This window comes from Thunnus maccoyii, chromosome 16 (assembly GCF_910596095.1).
Source record: "Thunnus maccoyii chromosome 16, fThuMac1.1, whole genome shotgun sequence".
NCBI lineage: Eukaryota > Metazoa > Chordata > Actinopteri > Scombriformes > Scombridae > Thunnus > Thunnus maccoyii.
Genome location: NC_056548.1, coordinates 25,160,717 through 25,186,673, shown reverse-complemented (window position 1 = coordinate 25,186,673; position 25,957 = coordinate 25,160,717). Strand labels below are relative to the sequence as shown.

Here is a 25,957-nt window from a genome sequence, read left to right as displayed (position 1 = left end):
AGAGAGAGAGCGAACAACCGCAACATGCACTTGCTTCTCATGTCTGGGAGATGCAATATGTGGCCTGTTTGGTTGTAAAGACAGATCAGTCAATAATTAAAGAGCACCATTAATCACCACTCCCCCACACTATAATACAGACAAACTGTAACTCCTTTCCCACAGTGGTTATAGGCCTATTCTTCAGTTTTACATGTATTATGGAGTGACATTAATTAACCACTCACTTACTAGAATTTAGAGTTTCTAATATCTGAAGGAAATCTTTCAACATACAACATATTGATGTAAACAAATCAGATGTGATTTATGATAGCAGGGATAAATGCTGTGCACAGAACAGAGACAGTGCACTCTCTGGTGACCATGTGCTGTATAGCATTCAGAGGTGGAAAGTAACTAAGTATTGCACTTCATTTCAAGGTACTGGTCCTTCATTTGAGTATTTCCATAACATTATGTTACTTTATACTTCTACTAAACTACATTTCAGTGGGACACGTTATACTTTTTACTGTACTTTTTGTTTTGCAACCCCCTTGCAAAACAATGTGAATACAAATTAGTGCAGGAAAAGTGTTTTTCTTCTATACTCATTAATCACCTCATGATCCCTCAGATTTATCTTGTGACCCTTCAGAGAGGACCCCACCCCCAGGTTGGGAACCACAAGGTTCAAAGAGGTTAGAACTAGCTCCACCTCAACCAGCTGCTTACACATTGATGCATCAGTATTAACAATCTAATGATGTCATATATAATGATACATCAGTCACAGTGCCATTTCTATGCAGAACAAGTACTGTTGCTTTTTATATTTCAAGTATATTTAACTGATAATGTTTGTGTACTTGAGTGCAGGATTTGGATGTCAGGACTTTTACTTTTAATAGAGTATTTATGTCTTCCACCACTGATAGATTTACATTTAAAAACATTCTGCTCAAATATGAGTTAAAAAGACAAGTGATATAAACAGAGACATAATGTTCCTTTCTTGCAGAATATACAATGTAATGCATTGAAAAATGTATTGGGATGTTTTGTTGAACAATGTGCAACTGTGCTGGAAAAAAACCATTTTATTACTGTGTGATGAGATTTGATAAGATCCCTAGGTTTGTCTGCAGATACTGTAACACTATCTGTTTGTTTGTTCATGTATTCATTCATTTCCTTTTTAATCACTTATCACTAATTTAATTTTCTCCTTCATCCAAGGTCTTCAGGTATACATGCACACATGCCTTTATGTGAGTGTTGGGAATGATTTGTAATGTATTGTATATGCAGACACTGCAGACTTCTGTTTTTACAGGTGCTTTCTGTTGGATATATATATATATATATATATATATATATATATATACGTGCAAAAAGGGTTGTTTTTTTGGTTGTCAGCAGACAATGGAAACATACAGGTATATACAGTATATATGTGCAAATACATGTGTGCATTTCTAAAAAATAAAAGTGGATTTCTCGGTGGAATGGACACTTCAGATGTTTGAAGCTGTACCCAGATATCAATATTTACAGTACATTAACTCTCAAAAGAAAAGCTTAAACAAGTTTTAGAGTTTAAACATATTTAAATGGTTCCACAGGTCCATGTGCAGTTCACAATGTAGAGACGAGGACCTGAAAATCCAAAATTCACTTAACAGGATTATTTACAGGAGCCAGTTCTTTCCATCTAAAGAGAAATGTTGAAACCAAGATATTCAAGGATGTATAATCTGGTAGATGTGTTTTGTTTTGGTGTTGAGGGTCTGTAAGTCCCTGGTTCTGACTGGCTGACATGGAACAAGCCATCACATGATCGACAGGGTCCTGATTGCCTCATCAGTGTGTGGGTCCTCTCTTCGCTGACTGCTAGCTGATTTCCAGCATGTTGGTGTGGATATGGAAGCAGATGTAGGAGAAGTACTCCTGCTGAGAGAGTCCTGGGATGTCACAGTTTGCCTGCTCAGCAGAGAGACACAGAAACACAGAAAACAATACGTCATGCACAAACTCGAGCCAGTGAAAAAACATCATCATAGAGAGTATGTGCAATGTGCTCCATCCATGCAAATTCAGCTCTTTTCATAGGCAGTTCTGTGTTTTTTTTAATGTGCACTGTGGTTATCTTGCCTTGATTTTAGTGCAGTAAATGTGCGTGCAGTACAGTGACCCATAATTTCACTTCTGTCACTGCGGTCTGGCAAGGCCATGGATGAATTTGCATGAGACAGATGTCATTTCAACAAGGCTGGACAGCAGATGGTTGACAGTGTTCTCCCTTACTCAGACATCAACATGAAATCTGACTGGACAAACACTTCACTTGCTGGACTGTCAATGGTCTTTTGAAAATGGAAAAACATGGCAGCTGTTCAAGAGACATTGTCAAATTCCTCTTAAAGTATTTGCCAGAATCAGTTTCTCTCTGAATTAATTTGATTTCAATAGTTTTTTTTGAGTATCATATCATTATAGTGTAACCTTCAGTATGTTTTTAACCATGCAAACATTGGAAGTTTGAAGCAATAGGCTAGATAAAAAAAAAAAAAAAAAAAAAGATTTAATGAACTGGCTACAGGTGGAAGTAAAAGACCTTTACATAAAGGCAGCAACTCCACAATTTGAAAACCGGTAGCTGTTTTCAGTGAAAAAGCTCTTGTGAACCTACTGTTAGCTATCTGCCCAGCACCAAACAGCAGACAGACAAATTGGTGAGCACTAGCAGTGCCAAGTGTAGTCAAGCATTTTGTAGCTAAAGAGCCAAAGATATTTTTCAAGAGTTTGTGGAGACTAAAACAGCAAGGAGAGTGAACACTGGACTTATATTTGCTTGGTGCTCAGAAACATGACTCCAAATGAAAGCTAATCCTGCTCTGTGTCTGTTGTACGTGTAAAAAGGAAACTGTTTGCTAACAAGTTCACCATAACAATTTTATATGCTGATAATATGTCAGTGTTTTGTTTACAGTTTGTTGTGCTGCCCCCTAGTGGCCAATAAAATACTGCAGGTGTTAACGTTTGCTAACGTTTGCTAACATTTGCTAACGTATTAAGCTACTTGGTCATACCAGACCAAGTAATGATGTAGCAGCAAAACCTCTGAGCAGATTGAGTAAGTAAGGGTACATGTTATTGCTTATGATATCAACTTTTCATTTGTAAGAGGAAGATTGTGTTAATTTTTTTATTCAAAAGTTACACAGTCTCACTTTAAGTGTTACATGTGTTATACAATTGTATATTGCGTGTTTGGATCATTATTCCTGATCATCTTAATGTTGCAGCTTGTCATGGCGGAATTAATTTTAATTACTTTCTATTAGAGCTTGATGGATTTTTGAGGCTGACAGCAATATTGGTATTTGAGAGATTGATAGAACTGATATTAGTCGCTATTTTTAAGAACATAAATACATACTACAAACAAACACTTTTTATAAGCATCCCTTAAATTTGGCAATCAAAGAGATATGCACAAAGCATGACATTTTGCAGTTGAAAAATATGTTTTTTTCCATTTCTTGTTAGTTATAACAAATACAATATATTTATGATAAATGCTAAAACTGGTTGATAATATTGACCAGGGATCTACTTTATATACTGTTGGATTGTTTGATTTACAATAATGTACAGTGTTTCATCACATATTTTGAATTGAATTTTTAATCTGAAAAGTACAGTAAAGACAGTATACTTGTCTGAAGTAAATCTATAAAGTAGCACAAAATGGCAATACGAATAAAATACAAGTACCTCAGCATACCACTTGAGGAAATGTACTAAGCTGCTTCCCACTACCAGCTATAGTTTGATGCAATGTTTTGTCAATTTAATTCATGATTGAGTAGAAAGAGACATTTTTCTGCATTAAGATAAAACTTATAAATAGAAGTGGCTCAGGTGTCATCACGTGACTGATAGTTGCACACTTAGGTTATCTGAGCCCCTTTGTTGATGAAGACTGTGAGATATGGTTGAAAGCTTTGAAAAAGCTAGTGAGTGGACTTCATGTTGACATTATTTTTATCATACATACTGATCCTGAGGTCAAGAGTGACCTTCCATGCTAACACTTTTGTGTCTTTTTATGCTTTAGATGAAATGTAAATGTTACAATGACATAATTATAATAAACATCTGATGCAGTGTAGTTGAGTTTGGCCTCTTACATCTGTCTTGCTGACAGTGGCAGTGGGGTCCAGATGCATGAACAATGAGGTGAGCTCTTCTCTCAGTTTCTTTGAACGCTTCTTGTCTGTCTGCAGCAGAAGGGCCTGATAGTTCACAGGTAATCCATACCTGGCAGCGGATATCACTATGAGTCTACTCACATGTAGGAAAATGAATCACGGGCCATTTAATGAATGAGAGAACACATCATGTTATCTGCACTGACCTGAGGACTGATTCCACAAACACCCTCAACGCTTTCAAGTGAATCCAGGCAACAAACACCTCATTGAAATTCACCTTCAGCCAGCGCACAAAGATTCCCTATAGAGGAGGCATGGACATTTAGAACACACTACAACACACCCAGACACACACAAACTCTACAGATAGTCGACATGATTTTGACTCACATATTGTTCCTTCTTGTGAACACGAAGTTGCTTCATCTCCTGCTGCTGCTTCTCCTCCAGATCAAAGCTGTACTCGCGCACGGTGAACCTGTGTGGATCATAGGCTACACTATGGTAATTGACACAGACAACACGGCTTTGACTTGATGTTATATTTTCTGGCAATCCATCCTGCTTACTTGCTCTCGTGGGCTTTGGCTTTGAATTCACACACAGCTCTTTTGAAAAGTGTAACAGAGAAAATGCCTCCCTCTTTATCCTCGTAGAGTTTCCTGAAGGTCAAGCACAAAAATGACAGAAAATTAGAGCGACACATGGCAGCATGCAATAGCAAGCCAATAATAGGACAATAAGAAAATAAAGTTGACAGATATGCCAACAAAAGCTGAGTGATCAATGTGCTGTAATACTGCATTATGATAATAGACTAGATATCATGCAACATGTAGCTTGCATGGTTATCTGCTATGTATAGTTAAGTGAAGTGATCATCATATTCACATTGGTAATCATTGTTTTTAGCCATGCCAGCCACGTGGCTCTATGGTTGGCAATGATGGTCTATTACTTGTTCCAGAACTCCAGACTGAAATATCTCAACAACTTTTGAATGGATTCCCATGAAATTTGGTACAGATGCTCATATTCTCCTCAAGATGACTTGTAATAACTTTGGTTATCCAAAGACTCCACTGACTTTTCATCTAGCACCATCATCAGGTCAACATTGTAATTTGTCCAATACTTTGGTTTATGATCAAATCAATTTGCAATACTAATGACATTCCCATCAGCTGCAGCTTAACTAGCTATATGTTTACACAGCTTTATGTTAGCATGTTAACACACTAAACTCAAATGGTGACCATAGTAAACACTACCTGGTAAACATCAGCATGTTAGCATTTCCATTAGCATTTGCATAAAACAAAGGAAATACTTCCACAGGCAGTTCAAAACCAGTTTGTCACATATGATAAATTGGTTTTGAGACTGTGGTGATTGTGAAACAGCACTACACACAAAACACAAATCTTTTGAGCAAACATACTGACTCAAATCGGAACTAAAGGCACAGAAAATAGGATCGATCTAAGAGCCAAATACGATCGATCCACTTTATTTTAGGATGCACATCATTTTATTTTTAAATGCAGCCCTTAATTAACTTGAAATGACAAAAGAACATGATTTACTATTAGAGTACTTAGCCTATTATTTATATCATCTGTGTATAATAGAATGTTAGTTTCTTTCATGTTGTTGGTGTATATACTCATTCATTCCTCATATCAACTGTATTCATTTTTCTGTGTGTTGAAGTAGTGGCTGGAGGCCAAGCAAGTACGAAGAAAGTGGTGAGGGAGATGTCAATCAAGCACAGTCTGTATGCACCCACACAGCCCTACAAAGAGGTCTAATCACGTAAAATAAGTGAAACTACCTGTATATGTGGGCTATATGTGTGTAGGTATTAGTGGAGATGTTAGTGTCTCTAAATGATAAATACTTTTTCAGAGGCTTTTCCAACCTGTCAAGAGACAGTGTATATCTGCATTTCTGTCATAAAAAGGTTCAAATTTTAAATATAATGCATATTGGCACAAAATATCAATCAGCAGTTCCAACACAACACACAAAGCAAGCACCTTGTTCTTATATTGACACTGACACACACTAGTATTTGCTTTCAGTAAGATCAGAGTCTAAATTGTAATGTTTTGCAGATGAGCATCCATAGGCTGACGTAAAGGACTCATTAAAATGTATTATATATTTACTTAACACTAATGAACTCTTTTTACAAGTCACCCTTCAGTAATTTCAAAGCACTTTATTTCTTCATGTAAGGTAGCCTGCACATGTTTCATGTTCTCAGATGATCTTTTTTATAGAATTCAAATATTAAAAACTCCAATTGAATACATTATTTACTTTGAAAAACACTCCTTCCCTGCTAACGATCCAGGCCACATGGACTCTTACTTTCTGCTGGTAATTGAACACTTGTGGTTACTTAGCCTGACCTTTTGGATGGGAGAGCAGATACTCGGAGCTTTGTTCTTGTACTTGGATCAAATGGAATGGCTTGTCTTACAGCCAAGAGCGCAAAAAGACAGCTCACCTGCTCGACCGCGGAACCACAAACTGTGACAAAGATTCATAGGTCCTCTCCCACTGCACATAGCTCCCTCTGTGACCAAAAAACATGTGCAGAAACCCATTTACACATAAAGAATAACACATGATAACACACACTACAAGAGTGCTGTGCAGGAAAACAAGGACTAAAAAAGTAAATCAAATCCAAAAAATAGAAGATAAAAACAATTACAACAAAGGGCAGCAAGGACTGGTGTGATGTGGTCACTTCTCTTAGAACGTGTTAATAGAACTGAAGGGCAGAATACCTTCAGTTGTTTCAGTGTGCATGTGTTACTGACCTGAGCACCACTACTAGTAGAGTGGTGAGGTACTCTGAGGTCACCAGGTCTTCTCTCCTCACTATGTCATTCAGACTCCGAGTTTGCAAATTTTCCCTGGGGAGACAGACACCTAAGTTCAATATTGACATACTAACATGTCAATACTCACATATTGACATACTGATCCACTTCATTTGCACCTAATGTCACTCACTCTTGTTTGTGCTTGAGGCTTTGCAGGCTCGCTTTCACACTGTTGTACGCCGCAGCTCGGGATTTTAATTCCAACTCCACCTGAGAAACTTCCTGACACACATGTAGGCATCCACAGCACATACAATATAAACATCAGAAGTAATGCATCATAACCTCAAAACTAGTATGAGAAAAAGAACACATTAAATGTATCTAAAAGCAATAATTCTACATCCGGTGCTGTTTGCATGCACATTAAAGCTTTACTGCAAAAAAAAAAGAATATTTTAAATTTCATATAATCTTGGTCAACACCTCTGTGCATCCATGTCACAGAGCAACATTTCTACATATTTAAGGCACTATACATAGGATATACACAGGTTCATGTTTTCAAGACTGGCTTAAAGCAGCACTCACATGCCTATATGTACACTGAAAGAATTATTAGTCATAGAATCGTCCATATTCACAGTGCAGTGATCTCTTTCTGGTGTGACTCCAATGTAAGAGATGACGGACAATATTTACGGTTCTCCTTCTGTGCAAAACATATTCAAAAGGTCAACCAAAGCTAATATGAGTCTTCAACAGTCCAACATAGTCAAGTCAAATCAAGTATTTGCATTACTATCCCTCAGCAATGAAACGTCATCAGAAACACATTTTTGCACACTCATTTATTACATTGGAGTTGCACTAGATAGAGATAGAGATCACTTCCCTGCCACCGTGACTGAGTACTGCAACCAATAACTGTTTCAATGTACATATGGGCATGACAGTGCTGCTTTAAGCAAGTCTTGAAAAAATCTGGTTCTACCTTTCAATACCATCATAATTGCTGTCATGCTCATTTGCTCATTTTCATCAGTTCATACCTTGTTGATAATATCTACCAGGCTGCAGAGAGGCAGAGCTGTGGGATATTTGGCTTTGTCCCACTGAAACTTTGTCACGTAGCTCATCAGGTCCACTGAGACACACACACACACACACACACGCACACACACACAAGAATTCATAACTGAACTAGAAACTGAAAATTGTAAAACTGCAAACACACCACCACAACATACTAAACTATGCACTGTAGGTACTGTCAAAAAAATACATAGTCTATAAAGTGATTCACACGACACTGCACCCCAGCTCACAGAGCAAATTGTCAGCAGATAAAATACCCCTCAGAGACTTGAGGTACGCCTTTAAGGGAGACTGGAGGGCTCTCTGATTCATGTCGTGGTCTGATGAGGGGGGAAAGTGATCAGACACATTAGTTAACATTGTTTCTTTGACAGCCTGGTTTCGGCCGACCAGCTGTCCTATTGCCTCTATACAGAAGGCTTATACAAGATAAAGGGATCAGCATGTGTTATGTCCATGTTTGTGTACGTACATGCATATGGAGCTTAGTTTAGGTGGCTCTTAGTCTTATTTGCGATGTGCATGTAGCCTGGAACTTCTATTCACTTACTTAATGAGTTTCTATACAATGTAATTAACACCTTCAGCATGTATGTGTGTGTCTGTGTGTGACTCACCTCCATTGGCTAAGGCATTTTCCAGCACTTTGTCATTCGACTGCTCCATCACCTCCCTCATACACTGACATGTTTTTTTAATCACACTGACCGGACGACAGGAAAAATATCATTATTACGGAGTATTCATATATTTATTAATCATTTATATCCTACTTTCCTGGAAATCTCTTTTCCCCTTCTTATTTCGTGATTGACACTGAAATACACAATGAACTATTAATGTGGAACCAGAGTTTTATTTATCCAAGTACAGACCTCTAGCTGAGGAGAGATTCAATGCAAGCTAGTTTGGACTCATGTTTGATCTCCTGTAGGACACATTTTAATGTCGTAAACAGGCTTTAGCATCCCCTCTTGCATCGTGTCAGCTCAGATACACCAACAATGAATTTAAAATCAGGAGGGAAAACTAACCGTCAACTGCCCCTGACCATAAATAAATCATGGCACAGACCGCACACAAGCTCTCAGTTACTAGTCTTAATTAAGGACAAAGCTGCACATGAAGCTACAGACATGCAATGACAAACAGGCTCCGTCCTCATCACCACAGAATGGGCAACATATTCAGTTTGGTTTCGCCGCTCTTTCATTTGACTTTTTTTTACCTTTCAGTCAGCGTGTCGAGCTTGGAGAGGTCATCTGACACACTGAGCAGGTTGTCCAGTATAACCACCTGGGGTCACAGCACAGACAAGCATAGTTGTTATTGAAGCTGCCATTTGACATCATAGAAAATCTTTACACATGAGCAACAAGTTCTACACGACCTGCAAATTTACTGATTTTTAAGATTCAGCGTGCAGATGTCCACATGGTCAATATCACATTTAACAAGGTTTTTATGTTTGAACTCTTGATAGAATTGAAAAGCTGCTGTTAAAATGTGATTCCCGGCAGCCGAGGTAACATTGATCACGTTGAGCGAAATGGGTCAGATGGAAATTTTTCTTCAAACTGTAGAGAGCAACCTGAGCCTTCACCAGAGAAGGACACCAAACACCATCACCCTCCTCAACTCCACTCTACTGTATACATATACACACAGAACAAACATATACTTACAATTCTCCTTGCTCATAGTTTTTGACAATACTGTTTTCACTGCAAACAACAAACAGTGACTCTTCTTTGTCTGGTTCTACAGACATACATTAACTCTGTATACTCCACTTGACTCCTCAGTGGGATAGATAATACGTGGTCTCACGTACCTTGAGATCTGGAATGGAGAACTTGCAGCAGGAGGCCAGGTTGGACTTGGCAATGGTGCGCTTGAGTTTCTCTACACTGGTTAAACTGGTCTTGTCCAGTGGGACAGAAATCAACCACAAGTCTGTCATGACTCCTGGTGCTTCACATAGACACCTCCAGTCAAAATCCTCCCTTCAAGAGCAGTTTGGCACTGAAGCAAACACATACAGGAAGACGAGCTGCATCATGGAAAACATAGACAGGTTTTTAGGCAATGGTGACTTTGTAAAATTTAACATTTTCGTGATTTTATACCAGTTTATATTATTTCATTTCTAATTCACTAATTGAGTGTCACATGACCATATTCCTTTTCTCAATTTTCTGCCTTGGTTAAAGCTACATAAAGTCAAATAAAATAGACTAAAAAAGGATAAAGAAGCAACCTTTCAAAGCAGGATTGTTACCTTCAGGTTATCTTCATGACCATCCTGTGTCAGTCCCACACAGAGTGCTGTGAGAGTCTGAGCAGCAGCTTCACCTGAGACTGACTGTCCTCTAGGATCACAAGAGGCTGTTACATCACTCCAGCTGATTCAAATAAATGCCACTGGGGAAAAAATGGTCGACTTAAGGTGTGACTTTGTTGTCACTCTGCAATTCCTCAGCTACACTAAAATTTAGTTGTTGGGTTTTTTCTATTTGACAGGTCTGCAGGCTATCACAATTAACTGACCTGAACAGCAATTAAACAAATATATTGCATAATGTTACCAAAAAATGTCACATGGGATATTTGTGGCTGGGTGAGCAATATACTGGCTTTGATGTCTTATGTCAAATGTCTTACTGTCATTCTCAGTAATTTGGTTTAAGTGCATTAATTGTTATTTTATTGTAATTTAAAAAGCGACATAAATATTTACCAATTAACTAGTTAACTAACTAGACTTGTGTGTTATTGTAATGTAATATCTTGATAAAAGATAAGTTATTTCACTTGGATGTGTAGCATGATATTTTCCTCTAGTATTTGTCGATTTTTAAGACTTATAAAATGATCTTTAATTGAATGAAGTGATAATTAAAATCTAGAATCACTTCTAAGAGGAGAGGAGAGGAGAGGAGAGGAGAGGAGAGGAGAGGAGAGGAGAGGAGAGGAGAGGAGAGGAGAGGAGAGGAGAGGAGAGGGATAGTATGTGTGCTCGGTGTTTCTACACGGACGTGTTTCCGAAAGCTCACCTTAACTTCCTGTTTTGGCTCCGCAGCAACAACGTGGATTGAGTGTAATGTGTGACCGGAGCCGTGTTCACTTTTTACAATGCAGATATCTAGTGTGAACGATGTGAAGATTTACAATTTAAGCCATGGAAAGTCTCTTCCAGAGGTGAGAAGCACGAACTTACCGCAGTTACATTTAGTAGTTTCTTCCCTTGAAACGAGCTAACGAGCTAACACAGCTAGCCGTCACAAGAGGAGTTCTGACTTGTTTTTACTTAATGTAACGTTACTGAGTGAATTTCACTGTGAAACTCTCTTTAAAAAATACGTCACTATGTAACCTCACAATATCAGTGCTAGATACTGAAATACATTTCAAGCCATGTTTATTTTCATTAAATTCCGCACCAAATCATGAGTGAAAGGTGTGGACTGTATTGCTTATAGCATCTACAGTTTTGATTAAATGAAAAATAGAAAATATTTATACACTGCAAAAAAATGTCACCTCAATGTAAACCTCTATATCAATTAAGGAACATATTTCTACAGCTGAACACCCTCAGGCACCCTTTAAACAGCAGTAACTTGCCTCTGTTAAGATGAGCCTTCATCCCTCATTATGCAAAACTAACGTTCGTTTTCCTCTTTGACCTATAGTGGCTGTCGGATCGGAAGAAGAGGCAGCTACAAAAGAAAGATGTTGGTGAGTTGCTAGCTTCAATTTCGGCAGTATCAAATCTTAATTTTTACTCTAAATGCATGTAGTTATTCTGACATGATGTTTTCTTATCTGTCTGTCTGTTTCTTTTCTAGACATCCAGCGCAGGATTGAGCTCATCCAGGACTTTGAGATGCCCACAGTGTGCACCTCTATCAAAGTGTCGAGGGATGGGCAGTACGTCCTGGCAGCAGGTAAGAGGAGCTGTTTATAGAGATAGTTACAGGCAGTAGTCAGGTGGGACTTCTTTTCTCTGTACCTTTTTTAATTTTCCATTATTTCAGGCACTTACAAACCCAGGATCCGCTGTTATGACACCTACCAGCTGTCCTTGAAGTTTGAGCGCTGCCTGGATTCAGATGGTAAGTCAGTACACACACCCACTTGCTGCTGGACTTTCATATCATGGACGGCTGAATTTGGATGATTTTTTTTTCTCTCCCCCTCACAGTCGTGGCCTTCGACATCCTGTCTGATGACTATTCTAAGGTAAGACGATGTTTACGATTTGTGTTGTGATGTTTGTTTTTTGTATGCACAGTGTACAGTATATAGTCTATATCATCACCGAGCACTTATATATGTATATGTACACCACCACCACCCACTACGACCTCAATAATAAGCATAAAATAGAATTATCATCATCTGACAATGTCAACAAAATGAAAATGTATAAGCTTCATAAAAGTAGAATTTCTGGCAGAGCTGTTGTATTAGATTGCACATGTATTCCTAATAAAGTGCTTGGTTAGTGTAAGTTAGATGCATTTGGTTTAATGCATTTGTGGTTTGCAAAAGCTGAGTATTGCCAGGCCACCACTCAGAGGAAACTGGTCTCTTTTTGATTATGCGAACAGCCTCAATTAAAGGATAGATTCACAATTGTTCAAGTGTGTCTTAAAACAGCAGTCAGGTGTCCATATGAACAGTGAAAGAAGTTCTCCTCGCTGTAATCATAACTCCCATTCATACTGGCTGTTAAAAGATCCCCTTCAAATACGCTTTCCATAAGAGCATTCACACCAAACAGTCGCGGGATCTCCCTGAGAGGAATCTTGCTATACCAGCCGCCGGCTGGCTTACGTCACTTCAGCATTCATATTGGCAGTGTGAATGCAAACAGAAAGAAGGCCATGAAAATATGTAGTTTTCGCAGGGAAAAGGGGATGTGCAAATTTAGACTATGCAGTTGTTTTACGTGGGTTTTTAAAGATGGCGGTTGCCATTGCTGCATTGGCTCATGTGTTTGACCAATCAGTGTACACTTCCGTCACTCAAGGTTCTCTGAAGTAGGAGCTAAAAAAGTCCCTCAAAACTGCGTTCTAAGAACTATGATCGTTCCCAGTTCCTGCAGTGTGGACACAATAAAAAGAGGGTACTATAGTTCCTCCAACAGCTCTTAGAACTATGAAAAAGTTCCTCTGATCCAAAAGTACCTAATGTAAGTGATGGTGGGGCAAAATCCACAGTGTGTCCACACAGTCATTTTGTCCAAAAATGTATCAAATATTTAAATTCACTCACTTCAGTTGATGTGCATCATTGTACATGTGGTTTAGATTAGTGGAGAGCTGCAGGGTTATGCTGTAGTATATACTGTAGTGTTGACATGCAGCCCCATGGATGCTTCATGGGCTAGTTGACTTATTTACCGATCTCCCAGAATCTTAGTGTAATAGTTTAGTATTTGAATAAATAGCTGGTTATGGTTTAAACTGACCTTTTATTTTCCTAATGCTGATGCACTGAATGTGTTTCTAATCCAAACTCATGAAATGCTCAGATGTTACAATGTCAAGATTGTTATTTGAGTGTTGTTTTGACTTCTCCGCCTGCGTGCAGCTGGTGTTTCTACACTGTGACCGCTACGTAGAGTTCCACTCCCAGAACGGTCACTACTACAAGACGCGCATTCCAAAGTTCGGACGGGACTTTTCTTATCACTATCCCTCCTGTGACCTCTATTTTGTGGGGACAAGGTGAGACAGATGTTGTTGCTGTCTCATTCAGGCATGTTATTAAATGCGTCCTTTGCATGTTTTTAGGAATAAGTCGGTTTAGCAGCACTGTTACTGTTTTTCTTTTCATTTTCAGTTCAGAGGTGTATCGACTGAATCTGGAACAAGGCCGCTTCCTCAACTCACTTCAGACAGATGCTGTGTGAGTATTGCAAAACATTTTTCTTTCTCTAGATTCAGCCTGCTGAAAATTGTCATACAACTCAATTCTGTTCAGTGTAAACAGTCAAGCTTTGGTGTAATACAGCAGTCACTCTTTCCTGTCGCTGCTCTCAGCTGACGTTCATGATGCCTCTTTTTCTTTTGCGACCAGGGAGCACAATGTGTGTGACATCAACCCCGTCCATCATTTGTTTGCCACAGGAACCTCTGAGGTAAGTGCCATAGCAGGCTGTGTGTGACACACGTGTGATAGTGGCTGTTTATTACCAAATGCCTAATTGCTCATACAAGGACTTGAAAATGTCATATTTTTAAAAAGTCCTGTTTATCACAGTAATCGCTCCCGTTAATGATTAAAACGTCTTTGAGAGTATCAGAAGCCTGACATTGCTTAATGCACATTTGATTGTGCGACGTGTATTTAAAGTGAAACAGAACAATTTCGCAGTTGATCAGTTTTGCTGCTAAAGAAGAGAATTGTTTCAACAGTGCAGGATGGAAAATAAGCTGCAGACTGTGTGTGTGGTGGTTTATGGAAGAGGGTTGAGAAAATGACATTTTTCATTGTTGGATTCTCTGATGGTGGCTCTTCCTCCTCTCTCATCTCTTTGATATTGTTTGTTTCACACACCAGCTGGGCTGATAATAATAAGCGTGCTACATAATTTCTGAGTGTTAAAGTTCAACTTTCTCAAACCGTTGTCTCTCGCTTACATTTGGAGCTGTCGACATGAAAAGTTGCCCACTGCAGCTTTTTATTAGTCTTAAATTCAGTCCCAGATGTTATTGAAATCTCCGGAGTCGTGAGCTCGCTGAAACCAACAGTGACTCTGCATTCGTCTGACTGTTTGACATCTCTTCTGTTCGGTTACCAGGGAAAGGTGGAATGCTGGGACCCTCGCGTCCGGAATCGAGTGGGCATGCTGGACTGCGCCCTGAGCAGCCTCACCGAGGGAACAGAGTAAGTACCAAGCTGTCACGCCGAGATGTCAGATGATTTCTGCTGATCTCAGCCGGACGATGCATAGCATGTAGCCACATGGCTTGTATTTCTGCTGCATTAAAAAAAAAAGCTACAAGCTGTTCAGTGTACCATCATTATGATACACTGTAGAAGACTCTGAAATGTCCAGTTTTTATCCTGTCACAAAGCAGCAGCGGTGTGTTTACCAAACTGAAACGTACATGTCTTTCATACCCATATTTCTGCCTTTCTTCTGTTGATACGGTGATGTGTTTGTGTTGACAGAGTTCAGAGTTTGCCTTCAATCAGTGCGCTAAAGTTTAACGGCTCCCTCACCATGGCAGTAGGCACCAGCACAGGACAGGTGAGCCAAAATCATTCAGCCGTCACACATCACTTAGTGTTTTAAATGTGTGGCACAGTATTTTCACCAGCAGCTGGACATCAGTCCTGTTGGCATCAGCGGTCAGAATCTAAATAACACTGGTTCACAGCTACATCCTCCACCTTCTTTACGTTTGTTGTTGTAAACTGTCTGTTTACAAGCTGCCCGCATGGCGCAAAATTCCTCCTCTTCCTCCTGTGATTAGTCGACTCACAATGAAATGCCTGACGTCATGTAGTCTCTTCTAAGAAGTCATGCTGTTCCCCAAACAAACCGAATGATGTGACTTTAATAAAATCAAATGTTCCTGTTGTCTGTGATAGAAAACTGATAATTGGAAAAAATATAATAGTCCTGAATGCATCCTTACTTTTTCTTGTTTGTTGGAGCACTCAGTAGCGTCCCTGTTACAGCATTAAACAGATTTAGTGTGATTTCTCCACCCTTTGCTTTGTCTTGAAGGTGCTGCTGTATGACCTGCGCTCCAGCCAGCCGCTGCTGGTTAAAGACCACTTCTACAACCTGCCAATCAAGTCACTCAACTTCCACGATCAGATGGACCTGGTTGTGTCAGCCGACTCAAAGATCATAAAAATGTGGAATAAAGACAGTGTAAGACTCTAACTAATTACGGGAAAATACGTGTAGATGTTCAGATTCATTGAATCGCTCAATACTAGTAGCAGCCAGTATGTTGTGAGTAGTCCGAGATGATGTAAAAGGATTGTTTGCATATGTGTAACGTTAGCCCATGTGAAACAATGAACTAGTCAGAAATCTTTCCATGTTTCATTTGGTGGACATGTGGAAGCTTGTGTTTACATAAAGAAATCTTCTGATGTCACTCATCTCTTCTTCTGTTCATCACAGGGCAAGGTGTTCTCCTCCATACAGCCTCAGAGCAACATCAATGATGTTTGCATCTACCCTCATTCAGGTAAGAAGAACCTTTCCAACAAGATCACTAGACAAGAGAAACTTCATTGGTTGCATGCAGGGAAATGCGAGTGTCACAGCAGCAGAAGTGTGAAAAGAGATAAATAGATGAGTAATGGAACACAGTATTTATTATGAACTTCTACTATGCAAATTAAGCATGAAAAACTAAAATAAAAGCTACTTAATACTACACATAGTATATTAATTGTATCTGTAATGTGTATTTAGATAAAAATATTCACCAATAAAGTGAGCAGGGGATGAAATGAAATGAATGTGTCAGATAGCTGTGTGAGCAGCTTAAATACTTGTATGCGTTGCTAAATCTGCCTTCACTGAAGATGAACAGAAGTGATGGCTTTAAAAGGAGGCTATAGCTACGTTCACACTGCAATCCTTTAGTGCTCAATTCAGATTTATTGCTCAGATCGTATTTTTTTGTTTTGGCTGTTCACATTATTTTTAAAATGTGAACAACATCAGATTCCAGTGTGAACTAGTTGTGGTCCTGAATTGACCCGCTGTTCACACTATCATGAAAAAAACAGATCTGAGTCACAACGTAACAACGTAGAACACTGACCACTGTGGCTACATGTGACAATTATGGGATAGTTATGAATGCCAAAGCATAACATAACAGTAGCACAAGTAGAGAAAATTCTCCAGGTGGTGAACTGACTCAGTGATGTCTATTACATGGAGATATCAAGCTAAAGTTTGCTAATATATAAGCCTCCAGAAACTACTAGTCATACCAGACCACGTACTTCATAAGTACGTAAGTAAGAGGAAGAAAACTTACATAATCTCACTTAAGTTTTAATGTGGTGACAAAATGTTCAAAACTGTCCTTCAAAAAGATTTCAAAAGGTCACTTTTGTCATAACTTGTCACTCTTCTACCTCCGGGTGGCGCCACTGTAGAGTTCACACACTTTGACATTTCAGTTTCGTCTGGTCTGTCATTACATGCTTGTCATTTTCCACAAGATGCAAGACTGAAGGTGATTTTTTTTTCACAATGAAATGATCATTTAGTTCTGATGTAAGCCAGACTTGAAATTTTTAGCTTCAAAGTTTTTTCTTGAAGATGTTTTAGAGCAATGAGCTAAAGACACTCCCCTCACTTTGCTCATTCAGCTCACCAGTTCTTTTGTTCTTTTTAAATTATTACTTTTCAGTGAAGAGTTTCTAAAAACAGCAGTTTCTATTTCCCTTCTCATTACGGCTGAAACTAAATCCTACCCTTAGGCTACGCATATTCAAGTCTTCACCAGTCACTGTTTCACATTCTAGCTCCATTTTTCAAGTGTAACAGGACTCTCAGATATACGTGACTCAGTGTTTGCACCATATATGAGCTGTACAATAGCTGCTCTGCTTCTGTCCTCACATTGTGTCGCTTGTATCCTGCGTCTCATTGACAGGTATGCTCTTCACTGCCAATGAAGATCCCAAGATGAACACATTCTACATCCCGGTGAGTGCAGAGGCATTTACATTCCTCAGCTGTGACTTTACAGCCAGTGTGCAGCAGACGGGTCACGTTCACATCCTGTTCATCGAGTGTAGGCCTGACAAGCACGTATCTGATAGAAACACAGGCGCACTCATTCTTTATGGTGCAATAAAGGACATTTGGTGTTTTGCAGAACAGATGTGCACACAGCTGTGTATACAAAGACGGCTGATTCAGTCGATTGTTGCTGGGGTTTTTTTTGTATGTTATAGTATATCTGATACCCACAGGTCTGCTGTGTAATAATTAAAGCTGGAGGAAGTCATCAACAGTCTAGTCCTGTGACTGATATGACCTTATAGCCTGTGTTATCTGAGAGAAAGTGTGTACAGTAAACTAGACTTAGTGTAAATGTGTAAATTCCAAGCATGATGGATGTGGACATGCGTTGACCTGTCTGTCCTGCACTGGTGAATACACCTGTTTACTGGTTTATTAGTTGATCCGTTGTCCTTTGTTGTGTTGTTTGGGGAATTCAGGTTCATCCAGTTCCACAGAACTTTGCATGGACAGGTTCTTCTGATAAAGTCATTTGTCACTCATGCACAAAGGAATTCACACATGTAGTTGAACGAAACATCGTGTCTGCAGGGTCCAGCGCAAGTCACACATACATCATGATCTACAGGGAGCTTTACCGCCTTAACTTGGAAGCTTTTCTGTAAAATACTGTGGTAATAGTCGTCGTCGTGTGTTTACGACTCAAACTGTTGGTTGATTGGTGATTTTCTGAGAAACACAGCTCAGAGGTGTGCTCAGACTGCACATCATGATTTGGCAAAGTACCTCGTGTCCCGAGAGCGACTTTTTATGTGATTGTTTATGGTGTCAGGAAAAAAAAAAGTACTGGGAAAAATCAGGATGTGCGTTCAGTCTTGTTTGAACAACCTGTTAGCGTTGCCATTAAGGTTCAGTGTGGCATAAGCCAGAGACGATTGTCTCTGTAGGACAGCTTGAAGCTTTATCAGCTGTCAGTCCGGCACTGATGAAACACGAACAGTGAACAAGTTCTGTTGACTTTGGCCTCAGTGTGTGACACCATGTGATGTCATCATCTATGTGGACTGAGCGGACTCCACTGAACAGGCAGAAAGCCACATTTTAGTGTATTTTGAGTCAGTGAAATGTCACAAGTGGATCTTTGATCTGCTGAACTTTTATGTAGTTAAACCTTTATTTAGCTCAGTGTTTTATAGCCACATATGAGGGAAGAGAAGATTTGAACTTTGAGAAACAGCATGAAATAGTGACATAAAAGAAAACACAAATGGATACATTATACATGTGTGATTGTAGGGAAAAATAATAATTTACAAATTCAGTGTTTCAGCCCGGCTAATTTTTTCTCCCCTCAACCTGTACCATCCTCACAGAGTGATGCAGTACAGGAAAGGAAATCCCATGTAGTTACATAACAAGAAAGGCATGAAGAGAAAGACTTTCTCTTTCCACTCTGAAGCATTCCAACTAAACCTTCTTTACAGATAACACACTTAATTTATGCAACAGCAGCCTCTAAGACAGCGGCTGTGACACCTTTAAGTTCGGATCTTTTTGCTCTTGCAAACTCTCATGTACGCAATTCCCGCAATCCTTCCCTCTCTCTGTACTGGCCTTTAAGAGATCCCTGCAGTCGTCATTTTGAGCAAAAAAAAAAACACATTCTAAAGTTCAGCCGATGATAATATGAGGCTTCACTGTCTGAGTTAGATAAATCAAGTGGGTATTTTTCAAAATTACAGACTTTTTAGGACAAAGGTCATACAGTAGGTTTGTTGCAGGGCCAAAACGCCATCAATAAACCTACACATGACTGCAAGGACAAAGACAACCACTCCATTTGCTTACTCAGACTGCAGAAGCCTCATATTATCTTCAGCTGAACTTTGGGTTGTATTTTTGCACAGGAGGAGGAGGACTGTGGATTTTGTCCTACATCTCTTACACTTACCTTTCTTCAGCAGATAGTAAAGAGAGGAGGGGAGCAGGGATGATAACAGCAACCCAGAACTCTTTAAAGTCAAGTCAGTTTTCTTTATATAGCAGAAAATCATACATTTGCTGGGGCTTTATAGTCTGAGCAACAAATGATTACCCTTTATCCTTAATGAACAAATCCACACAAAAGGAACTGCTGGAAACAAAACGGAGAAAGAAGACAGAGAATCGGGTTTGCTTTCCAGACCAGACAAGATGTTGATGAGAACATGGTTGAAATTCCTGGTTTGGTGCTATAAATACAGCACGGCTTCTAACTTCTAAGTGTGAGCCAGTAGTGTCTAAGTTAGAATTTCAAGCAGACACTCAGCAGTGACAATGTTAGGATAGTGGAATGAAACCGTGTGAAAATGATCGGTCAACATGAGAAGCTGTATGCTTTTGCTGTATCACCACTATCGGGTTAGGCGTCATCATGACATGAGCTCAGTCATTCCAAGAGCTCAGAGTAATTTCTAACTGGAATGGAAAGATGATCCGGGAAAGTTGGTCTATATTTGTTTGAACAGATACATGAAAGGTTTAGCATTTACTCGACAGTTAACATATGAGCCTGTGTGTGTGTGTGTGTGTGTGTGTGTGTTTAGGCTCTAGGGCCCGCACCTCGCTGGTGCTCCTTCCTTGACAACCTGACAGAAGAGCTGGAGGAGAGCCCGGAGAGCACAGTGTACGATGACTACAAGTTTGTCACCCGGAAGGACCTGGAAAGCCTGGGTGAGAGCTGGGTGCCTTCATTAACCTCACTGCATGTGAGGGGGGAAAATCAGTTATACAACAATTTTCACAGCAAAGGTTTTCCCTTTTTCCCCAAGCAATGCATGCATTTTTTTTCCCTTTTCTTTAGAAAGCATATGGGGTCAAAGAGATCAATCAAATAGTTTAGTGAGGGAACATTATTACAGCCCTGCAACTCCAAACTTTGAATCAATCGGAGTCACGTTGCCGCCAAGGGTGGCTTGACTATTGACAGGCATTAGGTAAGAAAAGTCTTATGCGTGGGGGTGGTAGCAAGGAGGGTCGAGGGGGAGTGGACACTGGAAGGGTTGAATGAACATTGGAATGCAGGCTCAGCAGTAAAGAGATCAAATGACAAGAAGCAGAAAGGTGGTTGGCTGCCGTGGAATAAAAGCAGAGGAGGGGGCAGGGGCAGGGGAACAGCGGTGTTGATTTACAGGAGCCGCGTAATGTGGCCCGGTTATGTAACAGCGAGGCAGCCTGGGCGGACTAGAGTAGAACACATTGACGGAAGATCCTCCACATTCTCCGCGTCCCTTGTGATCCACACGCACTCACTCGCTAAAGAAAAAATGAACGCAACACGTGTATGTTGCTGCTCCCATTCATACCCGACAGTGAGTCATTTCAAGGTGGAGATTCTTACACTGTTGTCAGATTTTAATTGTTACTTAGTAACTTGTTACCTTAGTGACACATTTTCTCTAAACTACTTGTTTGCACACTATAATCCTGTTCAGTTACGCAAATTCATTGACACGAGGAATGAAACTGCTTTTTCGCTACCTTCTTTTATATGGCATAAAATGAAGAATAGCTGTTGAAATATTTTTGATGTAAAGAGAAGAATGCAAGGATGCTGTAGAAAAAAAGTTAGATTTTTATGCCAAAAGATATTTTTATGTCATGTATGGAAAAGCTGAATTTATCTGGGATTAACTTCATTGTTTCCTACCAAACTGCCTACAGATATCTAGTCATTCTTTCACTAATACATTTCTTATATGCAAAGGTTCAACCTTTTTAAACAAATATTACTATTTAATAGGATCCACTCCTCACTTCAGCTCACATCCGATCAATCAAGCAACTTCAATAAAATCTAAATATAGACGTTGTGTCACACTTCTACACTGTAACTTTGATGGAAGAAGTAGGCAGATTCTGGTAATGTTTTACATATCCTACTCTTTCACTGAGATCTATATAATATGTAAGATACAAGACCTATATAATAAACCACTAAAGTTTGACAACAGAGTCAGAGTAAGGTGCATCAGCATGTTTTGTTTTTTTTAAAAGATTTTATACTCAAACAAATGAATGAATGAAATGAACAAATGTAGTCTTAAGTGATTCTTGAAAATAAAAAGTACAATTTTCACTTTTTCTCATAAATACCTGACTTAGTGTTGTTTCCCTATCGGTGTCAGGTTTGTCTCACCTGGTGGGATCGTCTCTCCTGAGAGCCTACATGCACGGCTATTTCATGGACATCAGGCTTTATCACAAGGTAAAGTGTCTAACTGCTGTATCAAGTTCTTGTTAACACATCTTGCATATTTGGCAGAGTCCTTAAAATCAGACCGATCATGACATAACAGACGTACAGTACTGCGCTAAAGTGCTGTTATTGCCAAAGAGGAATGAGTGGATTTGACATTTTCGCTGTTTGGTTTGGCCACAGGTCAAAAGTATGGCAAATCCTTTTGCATACGAGGAGTATCGCAAGGATAAGATCCGGCAGAAGATCGAGGAGTCCAGGACCCAGAGGGTGCAGGTTAAGGTGAGAGATTCCAAACAAAACGTCTCAGCTTTCCACTAGTGGCTACAGCTTCACCCAGTTTGTTGAGTAGAACTGTCCAAATCTCAGGCCTGAAAAGTTATACTGTCTTTTAGTTTGTTTGTGTAAGAGAGGAAATCATGCAAATCACAACTTTTTCACTGTTCCTTGCTCAATATTGAAAAGTAATACTATTATACATATTTCCCCATGCCAAACATCCATTCCCCTAAGCATTTCATGGAGTGAAATTGACTTTTCAAACTGGTTTGCACTGGTTATTGCCCGTGAAGCTGACAGTAACAGCTGATAGGTGTGGCAGGATGTGAAGGCAAGGTCAAAAAACCAAGAGTCTCTAGAAACTTTACTTTATGATCTTTGTTTCATAATGTCAGTAAAAAAACAGGTGTGTTGGCTCATGAATGTGTGTGTGAAAGGCAGTTTGGTGGGAAGCAATGAAATTAATCCCAGTGTGTGTTTGTGTGTGTCTAATCAAATGTACAATTTGTCCTGACTGAGACAGAAGCTGCCTAAAGTGAACAAGGAGCTTGCTCTCAAGCTGATGGAGGAGGGAGATGACGAAGCAGAGCTGGCGTCTAGGAAAAAGAAGGGCAAGGTAGATATGTTACGTGTTCATTCGTGCTCCTCAGTTCTTTTAATTTATGAACTCATCATACTCATCATAGCACTCTTTCTTAAAATGTGGAGATGACTCATCTTTCATTTCAATGTTAATTCTTTGTATTCTGTCCAAAAATGTGATTGGAATTAAAGAATTCAAGTTTTTTAAGAGATGATTTCCTATCACCATGTTTCCTATCATGTACCTTTTGAACTGAACGAAGGCAAGAGAAAAAGAGAAATTAAACCTAACTTGTGAATTGGCATGCTCTACCTAGCCATAAAAACCTATTCACCGTTTCAACTTTTTCAAAACCGTAGGCTCTCCCCTCAATCCTGGGCGACGACCGCTTCAAGGTGATGTTCGAAAACCCCGAGTACCAGGTGGACGAGCAGAGCGAGGAGTTCCGTCTGCTCAACCCCATCGTCTCCAAGGTGGGACAGAAGAGGAAGAAGAAGCTGCGACTACTGGCTCAGCAAGCTGCCGCCTCTCAACAGGTAATGCTGCACTTAGATACCAGGCACGTTTCCAGCAATCTGAAATTGCTGGGAACTTAAACTGGAATCTTAAATTAACAGTTCTCTAGAAATCCAATTGAAAGACATCAGGCTTGAATCACCAGTTCTTCAGCTGCTCCTCCATGAGAAAGTAAACAACTTGTATCAGAAATGAAAAGAAATAGTTTGACATGTGGGAAATATGCTTATTCACTTTCTTGTCAAGAGTGCAATGAGAAGATTGATAACCCCCGCCTATGTGAGAGCGTTATCAATCTTCTAATCTTGGCAAGAAAGTGAATAAGCATATTTGCCAAAATGTCAAAGTATTTCTTTAAGCCTGAAGCAAGTAGCATAACTAAACAGTGGCTTTCCACATTCAGTTCTCGTGTTGGAAGTATTGTATGATGTGTGATATCAGCTTGCAGCATCCTATAATCTGTCCAGACACAGTCATCTTTTTTTTTTTTTCTCTTACTCACAGGCCTCTGCAAGTCTGCTCTGTTTTTGCACATACTGTCGTTTCTAGACATTGTTTAGGAGGAGGGTCATTGTACATTAAAAAATATCTCATCAGTATTTCTTGTTTTGCGACATCTCTATCCAGGAGGCTGAAGAGGACGAGGAGTCCGAAGGGCGACCCAGCTCCGAGGAAGAGAGCTCAGACGACGACAAGAGCTGGGTGGAGGAGGTGAGGGAGCAGCGGAGGCTACTGTGGCAGGAGGGCCGAGACCGCCGGCGGCAGGAGAGGAAGGAAGCAGACCGCAACACTGTCCTGCTGGAGAGGGAACACAACGGAGGAGAGAAAACCTCAAACATGGCTGAGAGCAAGAAGACAAGTCAGCCTCAGTTTTATCAGATCAAAGCCGGGGAGGAGTTCCGCAGCTTTAACGAGATGTCCCGCAAGCAGAAACTACAGAAGTATGTCTTTGGAAATGTATTAAGTGGAACTGTTATAAGAGTGATGGTTTCTTGTGTCAGAGGGTACACATTCACAGCACGGGTTTGCACAGTAACTTGCCTCTACAGTGATAGAAGAAACTTTGTGGTATTTTCTAAATGAATACATTTACAAACTTATATAAATGATATACAAAACCATGCTTAAAGCTGAAAGTCAGCAGAGATGTACTTATACTTTCTATCTGCATTCTATGTATACTGTACACTATCTGAGGAAGATGTGTGTGTTCTCCCAGGGCTTCTCTGGAGGACCGTCTGAAGTTGGAGGAGCACAATGGAACCAGCAACATGGCCGACACTGCAGTGGGCAGCAAACAGCTAACCTTTACTCTCAAAAAGGTAAATTGCCCATGTGGTGCACCGTCCCCTGCCTGGTTTATAATTCATTCCCATCTCTCCATTGTGCGATGGAATGAAAAAAAAAAAAAAATCAAAATTTCAAAATGTGCCCTCAGCATGAGCTTTCAGAACATTAGTTTTAGAAAATCGGCTCCTGCACTCTGTAGACATCTGTGGCAATTTTACTGTTTTGGTAAAGCAACCTTCATCAGGCCTTCAAAATATTTTTTCTCTTCCCCCCCGCGGCTACCTGCCATCTATGCACAGGTGGTAGAAACACGCAGCAGAACATTATTGAATATACTTTTTTTCTGTCCACCTTTGCAGTCGGAGCAGCAGAGGAAACAGCAGCAGGCAGAGCGGGAGCACCATGAGGAGAGGAAGAAGCTGAGGCGCTCTGCCGGACACCTGAGCAGCAGCCGTGGGAGGGGCTGGGGCGGCGGCAGAGGAAGAGGAGGAGGCAGAGGAAGAGGAGGAGGCAGAGGAAGAGGGGGAGGAAGAGGCCGGTACTGAGAATGGCAGCGCTAGTCCGCACCCAGTGCCTTTGTGCTGGATGGACAACAGTCCTCACCTAAAGTCCAAGTTTTCAGGTTTCTTACCTTCACTCCGCCCAGGCAGATTTCTTAAAACATAGAAGAGTACTGATTTTAAGCTCTAGAGATGTTCTGGAGACGTTCTGCACAAGTGGCAAAGACTGACATTAATGAACAGACAAGCCTGCCCTGCTCCTGGGTGGTCTTGGCCATGTGTTTAGCTGCTCTTTGCAAATTCCGAGCATATTAAAAATGATTACCTATGTTGTTGGGTGTGTGCATGCACTGTAAAGCCTAGGCCATTATCCAAAACACCTTCAAGTACTTTGACTACATCCATTTTAGCATGGGTGGCCCCAGGAGGAATTAAAGCTATGAAGATCTGAAAGGACTTAACATGACCTGCCTTGTCTCAGGCGTCTAGTTTCTTACAACTGCTCCTTAGTGGAGCCCTCTGTTACAGTTAATAGAGGAGATAAAAGATGTGTGTGTGTAAAAAAATGTAGTATTTTTTAATGCTCTTTGTTATTACCATATATTGTTAAGCCAACACTGGATTAACAACACTTGTACTTTATATTATATTTGGTACAACACTT

General features: G+C 40.0%; 2 protein-coding genes across 6 annotated transcripts; one reads left to right on the top strand and one right to left on the bottom strand.

The window, feature by feature from the left end:
- Nucleotides 1-1,430: 1,430 nt before the first annotated feature.
- atp6v1c2 (ATPase H+ transporting V1 subunit C2) lies at nt 1,431-11,281 on the bottom strand. 5 transcript variants are annotated; one of them, XM_042388308.1, is made up of 14 exons: nt 11,197-11,281; nt 10,422-10,564; nt 9,975-10,193; nt 9,369-9,436; nt 8,758-8,843; nt 8,095-8,189; nt 7,233-7,324; nt 7,037-7,132; nt 6,718-6,786; nt 4,772-4,864; nt 4,593-4,680; nt 4,406-4,503; nt 4,179-4,308; nt 1,431-1,965 (listed from the first exon to the last, which is right to left on the bottom strand). In XM_042388308.1, the coding sequence occupies exons 3-14, from the start codon at nt 10,101-10,103 to the stop codon at nt 1,876-1,878; spliced, it is 1,134 nt and encodes a 377-aa protein (XP_042244242.1). In that variant the 5' UTR covers nt 10,104-10,193; nt 10,422-10,564; nt 11,197-11,281; the 3' UTR covers nt 1,431-1,875. The 5 variants fall into 5 exon arrangements, 4 of the variants coding, with proteins under 4 accessions (XP_042244242.1, XP_042244244.1, XP_042244246.1 ...); XM_042388310.1 differs by having other exon boundaries at nt 9,975-10,165; XR_006091640.1 differs by having other exon boundaries at nt 1,877-1,965; nt 4,179-4,283.
- nol10 (nucleolar protein 10) lies at nt 11,179-25,957 on the top strand. The gene is made up of 21 exons (XM_042388307.1): nt 11,179-11,341; nt 11,836-11,881; nt 11,992-12,090; nt 12,181-12,258; nt 12,348-12,385; nt 13,742-13,878; nt 13,994-14,059; nt 14,231-14,291; nt 14,955-15,040; nt 15,329-15,407; nt 15,891-16,040; nt 16,299-16,365; nt 17,797-17,849; nt 20,474-20,600; nt 22,055-22,134; nt 22,309-22,407; nt 22,928-23,020; nt 23,347-23,523; nt 24,131-24,444; nt 24,723-24,825; nt 25,153-25,957. Exons 1-21 carry the CDS (start codon nt 11,276-11,278, stop codon nt 25,336-25,338), a joined length of 2,205 nt encoding a protein of 734 aa, XP_042244241.1. The 5' UTR covers nt 11,179-11,275; the 3' UTR covers nt 25,339-25,957.

Bases quoted from the DNA above. Each gene is read 5' to 3' on its own strand.
- atp6v1c2 (XM_042388308.1), bottom strand. From the start codon at position 10,103: ATGACAGACTTGTGGTTGATTTCTGTCCCACTGGACAAGACCAGTTTA. The intron at 8,190-8,757 runs GTGAGTCACACA...TGTGTGTCTCAG, and splicing joins AAATGCCTTAGCCAATGGAG to TGGACCTGATGAGCTACGTG. The intron at 4,309-4,405 runs GTCAGTGCAGAT...ATCCGCTGCCAG, and splicing joins TTTGTGGAATCAGTCCTCAG to GTATGGATTACCTGTGAACT.
- nol10 (XM_042388307.1), top strand. From the start codon at position 11,276: ATGCAGATATCTAGTGTGAACGATGTGAAGATTTACAATTTAAGCCAT. The intron at 11,342-11,835 runs GTGAGAAGCACG...TTTGACCTATAG, and splicing joins ATGGAAAGTCTCTTCCAGAG to TGGCTGTCGGATCGGAAGAA. The intron at 12,259-12,347 runs GTAAGTCAGTAC...TCCCCCTCACAG, and splicing joins GCGCTGCCTGGATTCAGATG to TCGTGGCCTTCGACATCCTG.